Source organism: Coregonus lavaretus (assembly GCF_964263955.1).
Source record: "Coregonus lavaretus genome assembly, chromosome: 21".
NCBI lineage: Eukaryota > Metazoa > Chordata > Actinopteri > Salmoniformes > Salmonidae > Coregonus > Coregonus lavaretus.
This window is the reverse complement of record NC_140008.1, coordinates 19719939-19735003: the sequence shown is the minus strand read 5'-3', so window position 1 is coordinate 19735003 and position 15065 is coordinate 19719939. Positions and strand designations below refer to the sequence as shown.

The following is a 15065-nucleotide window of genomic DNA, read 5'->3' as shown; positions in this document are numbered from 1 at the left end:
CTCTCATACCTTTTCTCTCAGGAGTGTGAAAGGAGTCCATGTGGAATGGGCATGAAGAGAGATGTGTTCAAATACATAAATAAATAATTGGTCATTTAGCAGACGCTCTTATCCAGAGCGACTTACAGGAGCAATTAGGGTTAAGTGCCTTGCTCAAGGGCACAGACAGATTTTTCACCTAGTCGGCTCGGGGATTAGAACCAGCGACCTTTCGGTTACTGGCACAACGCTCTTAACCACTAAGCTACCTGCCGCCCTTACATCTCTCATGATGCTGGTATACTGGTTGGCAAATGGACAAAACATAATGGGGGTAGAGGTGGTGGCGGCTCAGGTGAGACATTAAAATTGGGACATTGTCATGGGCAATCCAAGTTGAACTATGAAGCTATCTGAAGAACATAATGAAGAGACACCAGAAGATTCAGTGCCGGGGAAGGAAGGGGTTGTTATTTGGGGTATCAGGTTGATTAAGGAGGTCTACACACTGCTAAATGTATAGTAATTTAGATTAAGAATGCATTGAGATACTGATCTGTAGTTATTCTCCTTATGAGGAAGCTAATGCTAGAATTATGGATAATTATACTGTATGTTAATATAAATGTACATTCTGCCAGTGTCAATGGGTGCTAAATTGAGGGTTTTAACATAGGACCAATGTGAAATCACTAAGAATTGTCATTCTAAATTTGTTTTGGATAATTCATTTGATTATGATTATGAGTTGTAAGCTGACTGATTCATTTGAGTAAGTTATGAATATGTTAATAACTAAAGATGTTGACACTGCAATTAATATATTAGATATTGATATTGCTTCTTTTGATTGTTATACTACTTGTGATATAGGTAAAGAAGTTATGTTGACACTATTCTCAACATGCCCTGGTATTGCGTATACAATCGCAAGATAACTGCCTTAAATAGATATTATGGTTAAAACAACGCTTCGTTTGTTTTAATGTGTTAGGATACACATTCGAGTAGAAACTTTTGAATCTTACTGTTTGAAAAATATAATATTAATGCAAGGATTGTGCCTTATATCATGAAAATGTTGATTTTTATGTCACAGTATTCATATATTAATCACTATATACTTTTGAAGTATTTGGATGTATTGATATGGGACTATTAAGTCCCAAATGGGGGATATGATGAGGATTTTTCAATAAACTATAAGATAAACAAAGTTAATACAACATGACGAACACAGAGCCAGGGTTAAACATGGGTACATTGCTGTTGCTAAGCAAGAACTTAATTAATACCTCTCACTGGGTTTGTGTGTGTGTGAAATGGGGATCTGACCTCGGGTCGAATTCCTCGCTCTTACCTAATCCAAGGCTGTCCTGATTTATCAGTGACTGAAACCAGAGCGTTATCCTTTGCCTCTATCCTAAGGCATATTACGGGAATGGAGTTAGGATTGAACAGAGTTCAGGCTAAACCCTTTGTCTCTCCTTGGGTGTCTTCTTGATTAATTACAGCATGACGAGAGGGGAGAGAGGGGTTGGGCTTGGGTATGTTTGAGAGATTGATTGTGGACCTGCTATGTCCAACAATCAATCTCCAGGTCAAGCCAGGGTTGAACAGAGTTCAAACTGAACATGATTATTTTTACATGACGGGGCTGTTATTTGTGCATACATAGGAGGGGAAGTCAGACTTCACCACTATCATAGACTAAGGAAGTGGGCGGAGTGGTCAAGATGGAGGGGTTATGCTAAAATGTATGTGAAATGACTATATAAACTGAGAGCTGGGAGGTAGAAGGGAGATGCTTTGCAAACCACCTTGGCTTTGTCTATTGTAATAAAGTATATCTTAATTCTACAAAAACTCTTGAAATACTTTGGCTCTTTGATCAGAATAAGGACGATTTTGCCACATCACAATGACCTAAAACACAAAGCCAAATATACACTGGAGTTGCTTACCAAGAAGACATTTAAATGTTCCCGAGTGGCCTAGTTACATTTTTGACTTAAATTGGCTTGAAAATCTATGGCAAAACTTGGAAATGATCAAAAACAAACTTAACAGAGCTTGAATAATTTTTTTAAGAATCATGTGCAAATATTGTACAATCCAGGTGTGCAAAGCTCTTAAGAGACTTACCCAGAAAGACAGCTGTAATCACTGCCAAAAGTGATTCTAACATATATTGACTCAGGGTGTTGAATACATATCTAATCAAGATACAGTTGAAGTCGGAAGTTTACATACACTCGTTTTTCAACCACTCCACAAATGTCTTGTTAACAAACTATAGTTTTGGCAAGTCGGTTAGGACATCTACTTTGTGCATGACAAGTAATTTTTCCAACAATTGTTTACAGACAGATTATTTCACTTATAATTCACTGTCTCACAATTTAAGTGGGTCAGAAGTTTACATACACTAAGTTGACTGTGCCTGTAAACAGCTTGGAAAATTCCAGAAAATGATGTCATGGCTTTAGAAGCTTCTGATAGGCTAATTGACATCATTTGAGTCAATTGGAGGTGTACCTGTGGATGTATTTCAAGGCCTACCTTCAAACTCAGTGCCTCTTTGCTTGACATCATGGGAAAATAAAAAAGAATCAGCAAAGACCTCAGAAAAAGATTTGTAGACCTCCACAAGTCTGGTTTCCAAACACCTGAAGGTACCACGTTCATCTGTACAAACAATAGTACGCAAGTATAAACACCATGGGACCACGCAGCTGTCATACAGCTCAGGAAGGAGACGCGTTCTGTCTCCTAGAGATGAACGTACTTTGGTGCGAAAAGTGCAAATCAATCCCAGAACAACAGCAAAGGACCTTGTGAAGATGCTGGAGGAAACAGGTACAAAAGTATCTATATCCACAGTAAAACGAGTCCTATATCGACATAACCTGAAAGGCCGCTCAGCAAGGAAGAAGCCACTGCTCCAAAACCGCCATAAAAAAGCCAGACTACGGTTTGCAACTGCACATGGGGACAAAGATCGTACTTTTTGGAGAAATGTCTTCTGGTCTGATGAAACAAAAATAGAACTGTTTGGCCATAATGACCATTGTTATGTTTGGAGGAAAAAGGGGGAAGCTTGCAAGCCGAAGAACACCATCCCAACCGTGAAGAATGGGGGTGGCAGCATCATGCTGTGGGGGTGCTTTGCTGCAGGAGGGACTGGTGCACTTCACAAAATTGATGGCATCATGAGGAAGGAAATGTATGTGGATATATTGAAGCAACATCTCAAGACATCAGTCAGGAAGTTAAAGCTTGGTCGCAAATGGGTCTTCCAAATGGACAATGACCCCAAGCATACTTCCAAATTTGTAGCAAAATGGCTTAAGGACAACAAAGTCAAGGTATTGGAGTGGCCATCACAAAGCCCAGACCTCAATCCTATAGAAAATGTGTGGGGAGAACTGAAAAAGCGTGTGCGAGCAAGGAGGCCTACAAACCTGACTCAGTTACACCAGCTCTGTCAGGAGGAATGGGCCAAAATTCACCCAACTTATTGTGGGAAGCTTGTGGAAGGCTACCCGAAACGTTTGACCCAAGTTAAACAATATAAATGCAATGCTACCAAATACTCATTGAGTGTATGTAAACTTCTGACCCACTGGGAATGTGATGAAATAAATAAAAGCTGAAATAAATCATTCTCTCTACTATTATTCTGACATTTCACATTCTTAAAATAAAGTGGTGATCCTAACTGACCTAAAACAGGGATTTTTTTACTAGGATTAAATGTCAGGAATTGTGAAACACCTTAGCCAAATACATTTAAACTCAGTTTATGTAAACTTCAGACTTCAACTGTATATTAGTGCTTTATTTTTCATAAATGTTCAAATTTTTCTTCCACTACAGAGTATTTTATATAGATCGTTTATAGAAAACGACAATTAAATTCATTTTAATTCCCCTTTGTAAAAACAAAATCTGGAAAAAGAAAAGGGGTGTGAAAACTTTCTGAAGGCACAATTAATCTTCTCCTTTCCCCCTTCTGATAACCAGGTGGCGAATCGCATCTCTGCATGTCTGGCAGACATATCAGTGTGGATGACGGATCACCACCTCAAGCTGAACCTCGGCAAGACGGAACTGCTCTTCCTCCTGGGGAAGGACTGCCAGTTTCATGATCTCGCCATCACGGTTGACAACTCTGTTGTGTCCTCCTTCCAGAGTGCAAAGAGCCTTGGCGTGACCCTGGACAACACCCTGTCATTCTCCGCTAACATCAAGGCGGTGACCCGATCCTGTAGGTTCATGCTCTACAACATTCGCAGAGTACGACCCTGCCTTACAGGAAGCGGCACAGGTCCTAATCCAGGCACTTGTCATCTCCCGTCTGGATTACTGCAACTCGCTGTTGGCTGGGCTCCCTGCCTGTGCCATTAAACCCTTACAACTCATCCAGAACGCCGCAGCCCGTCTGGTGTTCAACCTTCCCAAGTTCTCTCATGTCACCCCGCTCCTCCGCACACTCCACTGGCTTCCAGTTGAAGCTCGCATCTGCTACAAGACCATGGTGCTTGCCTACGGAGCTGTGAGGGGAACGGCACCTCCGTACCTTCAGGCTCTGATCAGTCCCTACACCCAAACGAGGGCCTTGCGTTCATCCACCTCTGGCCTGCTGGCCCCCATACCTCTGCGGAAGCACAGTTCCCGCTCAGCCCAGTCAAAACTGTTCGCTGCTCTGGCACCCCAAAGGTGGAACAAGCTCCCTCATGACGCCAGGACAGCGGAGTCACTCACCACCTTCCGGAGACACTTAAAAACCCACCTCTTTAAGGAATAACTGGGATAGGATAAAGTAATCCTTCTACCCCCCCTTACCCCACCCCCCAAAAAATGTATATTGTAAAGTGGTTGTCCCACTGGCTATCATAAGGTGAATGCACCAATTTGTAAGTCGCTCTGGATAAGAGCGTCTGGTAAATGACGAAAATGTAAATGTAAATGTATATACTGCCATGCAGGTCCTCTTCCAGAGGTGAAAATCCTTTCAGTGTATGGTTATAGCAGCACTATTGACATAGTATTTTCCCCTAGCATGTTTTCCTCTTCCTTAAAGGGAAATTTCAAAAATGTTCAACTTCATATTCATCATCTCAAGCACCACCTCAGCATCAACATATGTGAAAATAGCACGATTCTATATTTTGTAGTAAAAAAGTTAGAGGAAAATTTCAATGACATCGGTGTGTATCATGTGATTTTAACCAACTACTAATTGCCTCCTAATTGTCCACTAATTGGTTAATGATGTCATTGGAAACACTTATCTTCCTCTATCTTTTTTACTACAAAACATAGAAACGCACCATTTTCACATGTTGATGTTGGGGTGGTGCTGGAGATGATGAGTATGAAATTGAAACATTTTGAAATGTCCCTTTAAATACTGTAAACACTTTCTTGAGTCCCAGACCTTGAAATATCACTTGAATGAGAGAAGTTATTTTGCACCAGGGGGCTTAGCAGCATGGTGTGTGTGCCTGAGGTCATGTAGATATCATCAAACGGTATACCTTCAGGCCTTGCCAGGGAAGGCTGCCTCGCAGGAAGTACATGAACATGTGACCCAGAGCCTCCAGGTCATCCCGCCTGCTTTGCTCTGGAGGAGAGGAGAAGAAGAGTTCCTTAATGACATACGCAGAAACAGCACACAAATAAAACCAGGACAGGGTTCCAAGATTAAAGGTACATCTTTAGGGTTTAAAAAACAGCTTCTTTCCAATAACACAGCAGCATGTGTCATCATTATCATTTCTCACCTTTCCCCAGGTGTGTGTTGATGCTCATGTAGCGTGCCGTGCCAGTAAGGCTCTTGTGCTCCCGGTACGGGATGTGTTTTTTGGTCTCAGGGTCGATGTATTCTTTGGCCAGCCCAAAGTCGATAATGTGGATTGTGTGCTGCCTCTTGCTGCCCGGCCGCCCTACCAAAAAGTTCTCTGGCTTGACATCTCTGTATATCAAGCTCTTTGTGTGGACAAATTCCATCCGCGTTATCTAGGAGGCAGAACACAGAGCATTTAGACAAGATACGATCTCAAACTCTCTCAGGACACTTTTCAAATGCTGTAAACCTCTGAGAGCCAAGAGAATGACAACACAGCGATAGGAATAGAAATGGCTGACATCATAGTGATCCTATAGTTCCCCATCTAATTATGTGGCTGACGTACTGTGAATATTCACTGAAAGTAGTCTTATAAGCTATGGGTTGGGCACCAGTAGGACACTCAAGTAAACAACTGCTAAATTCTTACCAACTGTATGGCTATCATGAGGACGGTCTTGAGGGAGAAGGTGCGGTCACAAAGATCAAACAGGTCTTCCAGGCTGGGCCCCAGTAGCTCCAGCACCATGGCATTGTACTTCCCACACGGCCCAAAGTAGTACACCAGAGGAATACCCTCTGCAACAAAGAGACAGGCAGTGACACATGTTATACATGAATGTGACCACAGAACTTACAGGGAGCATGCTAGCATCCTAAAGGTAAAAAAAAAAGAAGCTTTAATTACTAATCATCTGTTTTACCAACGTAAGAGCCACATATATTTCAAAAGCATTAGGCCCATCTAAAAAGGATGGCATGAAAGGTGGTAGTTAAAGAAAGATATTGGGGCTTTAATTTGCTGACATGAATGAGCCTAGAGAGACATGTTGATACAGTGCATTCGGAAAGTATTCAGACCCCTTGACTTTTTCACATTTTGTTACGTTACAGCCTTATTCTAAAATTGATTAAATATTTTTTTCTCATCAATCTACACACAATACCCCATAATGACAAAGCAAAAACAATTTTTTAGAAATGTTTGCAAATGTATTAAAAACTGAAATATCACATAAGTATTCAGACCCTTTACAAAGTACTTTGTTGAAGCACCTTTGGCAGCGATTACAGCCTCAAGTCTTCTTGGGTATGATGCTACAAGCTTGGCACAGCTGCATTTGGGGAGTTACTCCCATTCTTACTTGCAGATCCTCTCAAGCTCTGTCAGGTTGGATGGGGAGCGTCGCTGCACAGCTATTTTCAGGTCTCTCCAGAGATGTTCGATCGGGTTCAAGTCCGGGCTCTGGCTGGGCCACTCAAGGACATTCAGAGACTTGTCCCGAAGCCACCCCGGCCTTGTCTTGGCTGTGTGCTTAGGGTCGTTGTCCTGTTGGAAGGTGAACCTTCACCCCAGTCTGAGTACTCTGGAGCAGGTTTTCATCAAGGATCTCTCTGTACTTTGCTCCGTTCATCCTTCCCTCGATCCTGACTAGTCTCCCAGTCCCTGCTGCTGAAAAACATCCCCACAGCATGATGCTGCCATCACCATGCCTCTCAGTAGGGGTGGTGCCAGGTTTCCATCAGACGTGACACTTGGCATTAAGGCCAAATAGTTAAATCTTGGTTTCATCAGACCAGAGAATCTTGTTTCTCATGGTCTGAGTCTTTAGGTGCCTTTTGGCAAACTCCAAGCGGGCTGTCATGTGCTTTTTTACTGAAGTGGCTTCCGTCTGGCCAATCTACCATAAAGGCCTGATTGGTGGAGTGCAGCAATCAGAACCTTCTGGAAGGTTCTCCCATCTCCACAGAGGAACTCTGGAGCTCTGTCAGAGTGACCATCGGGTCACCACCCTGACCAAGGCCCTTCTCCCCTGATTGCTCAGTTTGGCCGGGCAGCCAGCTCTAGGGAGAGTCTTGGTGGTTCCAAACTTCTTCCATTTAAGAATGATGGAGGCCACTATGTTCTTCAATGCTGCAGAAATGTTTTGGTACCCTTCCCCAGATATGTGCCTCGACACAATCCTGTCTCTGAGCTCTATGGACAATTCCTTCGACCTCATGGCTTGGTTTTTGCTCTGACATGCACTGTCAACTGTGGGACCTTATATAGATAGGTGTGGGTGTGTGCCTTTCCAAATCATGTCCAATCAATTGAATTTACCACAGGTGGACTCCAATCAAGTTGTAGAAACATCAAGGATGATCAATGGAAACAGGATGCACCTGAGCAATTTCGAGTCTCATAGCAAAGGGTCTAAATACTTATGTATAGAAGGTAATAAAAAAAAAATTTTTTATACATTTGCAAAAAATTCTAAAAACCTGTTTTTGCTTTGTCATTATGAGGTATTGTGTGTAGATTTTTTGTAATCAATTTTAGAATAAGGCTGTAACGTAACAAAATGTGGAAAAAGGGAAGGGGTCTGAATACTTTCCGAATGCACTGTATACTGTAGAGCAGCCTACATGCGTGTGTGGGAAGTCAACACAGGCGCTATGGCACTAACGTTGATTATATATTGTGCAGGCAAAAAATGTTTGCCAACACACCCTGTCATGTGGTCTTATGTGTGGCCTGGGAGGAATTTAGGAGTTTGTCATCACAGTAAAAATGCCCTTCTGAAGAGTAGACTTCTAGTTCAACAGTGACTCTATTCCCTATGCGGAATAGAACAAAGGGTAATGGCCATTTATGACCCCCATGGCCACCATGACCTTATGGGCCAGCCTCGAAGGTCACATACACTTCCAGGTTATGCTTCACCATTCCAGACCAGTACCCTACGCCAGTGGCCTTCATTCCATTCCTTGGCTGGCAGTTGTGCCAAAATGACTACATGCTCCCCTCCCGGCAGGCAGACCCCGATCCCGCCAGAGAGAGGAGAGGTACAGCAGCTTTAGTAGTACTGCAGGCTGGCCTTGGAGGTGTGAGTGTGGGAAAGCAACGCAGATCTCACACAGCCACACACCTGTCCTCGGCCGTTTTAGACAGCAGGATTTGCCTGGGAATGATTGGGCTGATGGATGAGGCGGCAGCAACAAGAGATCAACCAGGAAGCTGACTCATCAAAGCCCGCCCACATCTGGAGGGAGGGCATTCAGCCCTGCCAACGCACAAATCAACAGGAAAATGCCTGCGCTAGAACAACCGTCGCCCAACTAGAGCTATAAACACAGCAAGGACAACTGCTGGGGAATAGGCCTAGAACAAATGACAATTTCAGAGAAACCATTCAAAAGATTATTATTTTATTATTTACAAAAGCTAGACCTAATCATGTGGATGTGTTATTCCAGTGTAAAAATAATCCAGGCCTATCATGCCTGTAATAAAAGCGCTTAAGCAAGGAACGAGTGGTTTCCTAGAAGCCAATCTTCATCGTGATTCATGACAGATGTAATGGTTTGCTCTCCTGTCCGTTATAACGCCACAAAGCTTCAAAGTCTATTCTGCTGCCTCCCAGTGCCATTCTGTGCACTGCTCACAACCCACTCTCTCCAAACACAAGTGAAATGTGTCGGGAACAATCCAGTGTATTGTCTCAGACAGGGGCCCCTCTCAGTCTGAGCACTGTGGCAGACAATGTTGCCTTACAACGGGGTTTCCCAAACTCTGTTCTCGGGACCCCAAGGGGTGCACATTTTGGTTTTTGCCCTCGCACTACACAGCTAATTAAAATAATCAACTAATCATCAAGCTTTGATCATTTGAATCAGCTGTGTAGTGTTAAGGCAAAAACCAAAACGTGCACCCCTTGGGATCCCGAGGACCGAGTTAGGAAACGCAGCCCTACAATGAAATGTCAAAGTTTAGGTCGAGCACGAGAGGGAGGCGGTCTCTATTAAACATTTAGAATGCTGAGTGCATCGGGGAGAGAAAAGGAAGCGCTGATTCCATTAGGCCGAGCGGGCAACGCTGTGGAGATGTAGCCCGGCTGAAACGTGATCGTCCGGCCAGCCTGCCTCCCCTGCATAGAGCCTGTGTGACTCAGTGGTAGGTCATGTTATCCATCCCAAGCAGGCAGTACATAGAATATCCAGACTGCTCTGGACTGGATGAACTGGTTGGACCACAGAACATCACTGCATCCTCACACTCAGAATGGCACTGATTTATCACTCCCAAGATACCAGGGCAGTAGGCATGGCAGAAGGACACATGCACACAGGCATGCACATGACCATCTGACCAACAGAGTCTCACAATGCCTTTAAGCAGAGCCTTGATGGGTCACTAAATATTCACATGCACTGATATCATCAGTGAAATCCTAATCATCTCATAAGGAGACTGGTCTCATACAGTGCTTTCAAAAGAGAAGAACATGTTGGTGTATCCGGACTGTGAGCTCAGTCAACCAGTCATCCTGTTAAATTATTGATAGTGACATAAAAAGTGGATGATGTCTCACTTCGACACCCCATGCTCAGTGGTTAATGGTGGGGTTGGGGCGTGGCCAGGCCAGACCAGCTAGTGTGTGTAACTGAATGTATTGTTCTAGTGATTGGGTTCTTTCCAGGGTAGGAGAGAATTAACACTAGATAAGCTCTTCAGCTTTAAGTACCATGTCGAGCTGACATTGCTAAGACCAGGACTTGACCCTTAGGTTTCCACATTCATATTGTAAAAAGAACTACATGCCTGTATCCATCTGTACCATAAGATTTACAGAAGGATCAGCAGCAGCAAGTGGCTTGAAGAAGACTTTCAGAATTCCTCATGCATTTCTGAATGTAGCCACCAGTTGGAGGAACACTTCCCTCCATTCTATAATGGGGGGGAACCTGAAGCACCATAATCAGTTGTTCCATCTTTAGCTCAGCCTATGAGATTGTAGCAGGCCTCTAGTGGTCCCTCTGCCACAGTGGCCAGGGGAGGGGAGGAGAGGGGATTGGAAGTCAGGATGTGTTTAACACACCTGTGGAAACACAACAGAGGGGCTGCTGCCTGGACTCCTCCAATCGTCCAGCCCAAGGGGTGGGGATAAAGACTCACTATCCAATGAATGTACCAGGATCAACAAGCAACTTAGATTGACTGTTCCCAAATAGGCGTAAGGCAGCTGAATAATAGTGTGCTGTGGTGCTGCCTGGGATTGGGAATACAACTTCTACCCCAGTCAGACGGACCACAACAAGCAAAGCTGACAGAGAGAGATAGGCCAGCCCTTTTCCCTTTGCATCATGGGAGAGTTTCCCTGGGCTTTCTTCTCCAGGCAGGCTGGACACAGTGCTGAGACCAGCCATAGAATTAGATATACTCTAATAATGGCCCTACTGCATGGAGAAGGCCATCTATAAATATACTAGCCTAGGACACCCCTAATGCCCTGCACTCCAACTTCCTATTAACACTGTGGAGCTGCTGCCCTGGCACAGGCACAGAGAGACAGCTGGCAGGTGATCAGCTCACTACGAGAGAAAACGAGAGAGACACTTGTCTTGTGACAGAGAAGATCACTGGGCACAGTGACATGCACTCTCTCTAAGACAAGCATGTGTGTGTGTGTGTGCGTTCTGCCTTCCACTCCAGTGAACAATTGGATGCACTCAGGCTTTGCCCAAGCGGTTCATCCTTTTCCTTTAAAAAGGCTAAAAGGATCAACGATAAGTGTCCTCAGTCACAGTTAGGGTAGGCCTAATTAGAATACAAACGTTGAGCTTATCCCTACCTACCCTCAAATACAATACAATCTATTTACGTACCGTAAATATTCCCCAGTGACGAAAAGTATAATCTTTGGCAAAAAAAAAACAGCGGTCCAATGTCAGAGAGATTCTCAATGAAAAATGAAGCTGCAAGGTTCTAGTGAGAGGATCAAAAACGAAGTAAGCCAGGCTGGCCAAGCTATTCTGTGGGCTGTTCCAAGTCCCTGTCCCTCCCCACCATCTGATCTTACTGCCCCACCTCTCGCCTCTGAAGCCAAGTGGCCACATCAAAGGGCTGGAGGCACAGCACATTCCCATGGACCACATGACAGAGTGAGCACACAGCCATATTGGGCCTGGGCCTGCTAGGGATCAACCAACTACACGAGTTGGGCAGAGCAATCACATCTTCTAGCTACATGTGCAGAGAAGAGCTTCATCCATCCAGTTGATTCTACTAGCTAACACAGTGTTATTAAAACAGTTATAACTGTTGTTGTTGATGATACTTTAGCTATATGTGCTTACCTGAACTTCCCAACTGTTTATAAAATCTATATTCCAAATGAAGCTGTGGCGCCCGGGACTTTATTGGTTCCTGAAAAAGAGCAGGAGAAACCAATTAGTAATGGCAATTAAATGGCATTAAACATATTCTATAGGTGGATCATTACAGAAAGAATGTATGATGACAAAAGGTTGAAAAAGAATTACACTATAATGTTTTATGTGAAAAGTATTGGCCTTTTGAGAAATTCCATGATGCAGCTTGGCGATGCATTTATGCTTACTAAAACATTCATAAGATACCTAAGGCTTAAACACTATATAGAGCTAAGAACCTAAACTTAATCATCGGCTTAACACAACATCCTTGATCCTCTATGATGATACAAGCCAGGGCATTATGTAATTATAAACAAATGTAGCTAGCAAGAAGATCTTGAAATACACGTTTGAAGTCAGGGACTTAGCCATTTCCCATGACTGGATGGAGAGCATTTTGTACTGTCAGCTAAACCATGCTCATACTCCCGGTCTTGTTCTCTCCCCTGCCATAATAGCAGGTTTAGCTGGTTTGTGACTGCGGAACACACGGCCAGTGATGCAGAGGGCTACGCTTCAATCAGCTGCTCATCACCTTACAGGAATGATTATAGGGCTGGGCAACATATCTAATTAATGTTTTTGCACGATATTCCAAATGCCTGTATCACAGAATCAAGTTTTTTTGTATTTTTGGTTTTTATGAGCGTTTATGTCCGCTTGTTCTCATGTTGTCTTTTTGGTCTCGTCTCGTTCACTCCTTCTGTGCTGTGCACGTTCCCATTTACACCAGAGATCTACAGCGCTGGAAAAAATTAAGAGACCACTGCAAAAATATAATTTTCTCTGGTTTTACTATTTATAGGTATGTGTTTGGGTGAAATTAACATTTTTGTTTTATTCTATAAACTATTGACAACATTTCTCCCAAATTCCAAATAAAAATATTGTCATTTAGAGCATTTATTTGCAGAAAATGAAAACTGGTCAAAATAAAAAAGAATATGCAGTGTTGTTAGACCTCGAATAATGCAAAGAAAATAAGTTAATGTTAATTTTTAAACCACAGATCATCCACCAAATTTCACAGTGGGTGTGAGACACTGTGGCTTGTAGGCCTCTCCAGGTCTCCATCTAACCCTTAGACGACCAGGTGTTGGGAAAAGCTGAAAATTGGACTCATCAGAGAAGATTACCTTACTCCAGTCCTCTACGGTCCAATCCTTATGGTCCTTTGCAAACCTCAGCCTGGCTCTTCTATGCTTCTCATTGATGAAGGGCTTTTTTCTAGCTTTGCACGACTTCAGCCCTGCCCCTAGGAGCCTGTCATCCCGGTCAGTAGAGAGTCGTTTTCGCCCTCTGCCAGTCCGTAGCTTTGTTGTCCCCAATGTCTGCTGCTTGACCTTGTTCTTATGAACCGCCGTCTTTGAAATTTTAAGGATGGAAGCAACCTCACGCTCACTGTATCCCTCTGCCAGTAAAGCCAGAATTGAACCCTTCTTTTCCTCACTCAAAACTTTCCTTTTCAACTCTTTTGGCACGGTCAATAGTTATTTTTTGATTAATATTACTTTTGAGGTACTATTAGCACTGTTTTTGCCATCCAGCTGGTCCTATTGCAAGAGGATAGTGATGACCACAGCAGTGGTTTTTATACTTTTCCTCGTTAAATAAGATTTGGTTCAGGTGATCACCTAATCAGTACCTAATTCAGTAGAATGAGATGTGCCTGTGTTGGAATTCAACAGACACTGGAATGGAATGGCTGTCATACATGTAGAGATGAGGATTTAAGAAAAATTTGCAGTGGTCTCTTAATTTTTTCCAGAGCTGTATATATTATGACGAGATGCTCATGTCTCCGCCCTAACAATGGGAGTCGTTGTCCCAAAGGCGGCAAGGCAGGCGACAAGCTTAGGTCCAAAATAAGCCCATAGAAACGCATTGGGCTTATTTTGGACAGATCTTGGCGAGTGAAACCTCTCGCTTCGCCACTTTTTCCCAAGCCCCTCCATCCACCACTCACAACAACAAAGATGAGAGATCACTTCTTCCTCTCTGACAAATGGTTTCAACTCGCTATTTGCATTTGAGGTTTGGTCCAACAGAATCGGTCATATGGACACCGAAACACATGGAGACATTATTTTACTGTAGTAGAGAAGTTAACCTTTTGAACCATACCCCGTTTATGTTTCAACTCCTCAAATTTCGAGCAGAGCAGACACTACTAAAACGGATGTACCAATGAACATTCATTCTGGAAAATGTATGCTCAGTTTGTTGCGCCCGCATTACGGTCCCACGTATCGCTAGCAGCATTTTAGTCAAATAAAGATTGTTATACTAGCTATTTAGTCTGTTTTTTAAATGTGCAATAAGCATAAAACAATTATATAAGGAATTGGCAACTCGTTCTCATTCTGAGAAATAAGGTAGGCCACTTGATTTCAACATCAAACAGCTGGAGACGGACAGAAGGTTGTGTTCATAACATTTCAACTGTCTTGTCTTGTTAGCTGAATTCAGAGCTTGTGAAATATACCTAGATCCAAGTTGGCTAAACTTAAAATATAAATATTAGCTGGCTACTCACTAGCACATGGGCTTGTGCTTGAGAGATTGTTTGTGAGACCGGTGTTCATTTTCTATAATGCTACATTTTTAGTGAATGTGCATTATGCATGGTTCTGGTTAATTTTGCATTTTTATAGACAGATTTGAAAGCCAGATCAGTGATTATTGGCAAAAAAAGCAGGTACAACTATTTTGATAAAATAATTAAACTATTAGTGGGTCTTATGGTTGTGGAAGGCATATATTCAGCCTAGGTATAATATCTATAATATTATATAATATTATTGCTGACAGTTTTAAATTGTACAACAAAGCTTATTTAGAGATTATTGTAATAATATATTTTTTAAAATCAAGATATATATCTTGAATTGCCCATAAATTGGAGAAAAAAAAGAGATTAATTTTAGCCATATCGCCCAGCCCTAAATGATTAACCCTGCCAGTCAGTCCGGGCTACATGTCAGCCACCCAGGCCAGCACCATCCTACTCCCAGGCAAACAGCTGTCAGGGTGG

General features: G+C 42.9%; 1 protein-coding gene across 4 annotated transcripts in view; it reads right to left on the bottom strand.

The window, feature by feature from the left end:
• LOC311148909 (casein kinase I-like) overlaps positions 1–15065 on the bottom strand; it is a 59997-nt gene that overhangs the window by 18963 nt on the left and 25969 nt on the right. For all 4 annotated transcript variants that reach the window (XM_084185932.1, XM_084185931.1, XM_084185929.1 and 1 more), the window contains exons 3-6: positions 11954–12023; positions 6264–6412; positions 5769–6003; positions 5523–5608 (exon numbers count right to left, since the gene is read on the bottom strand). In XM_084185932.1, the coding sequence (XP_084042058.1) occupies positions 5523–5608; positions 5769–6003; positions 6264–6412; positions 11954–12023 (540 nt within the window). The remainder of the gene's footprint in view (positions 1–5522; positions 5609–5768; positions 6004–6263; positions 6413–11953; positions 12024–15065) is intronic.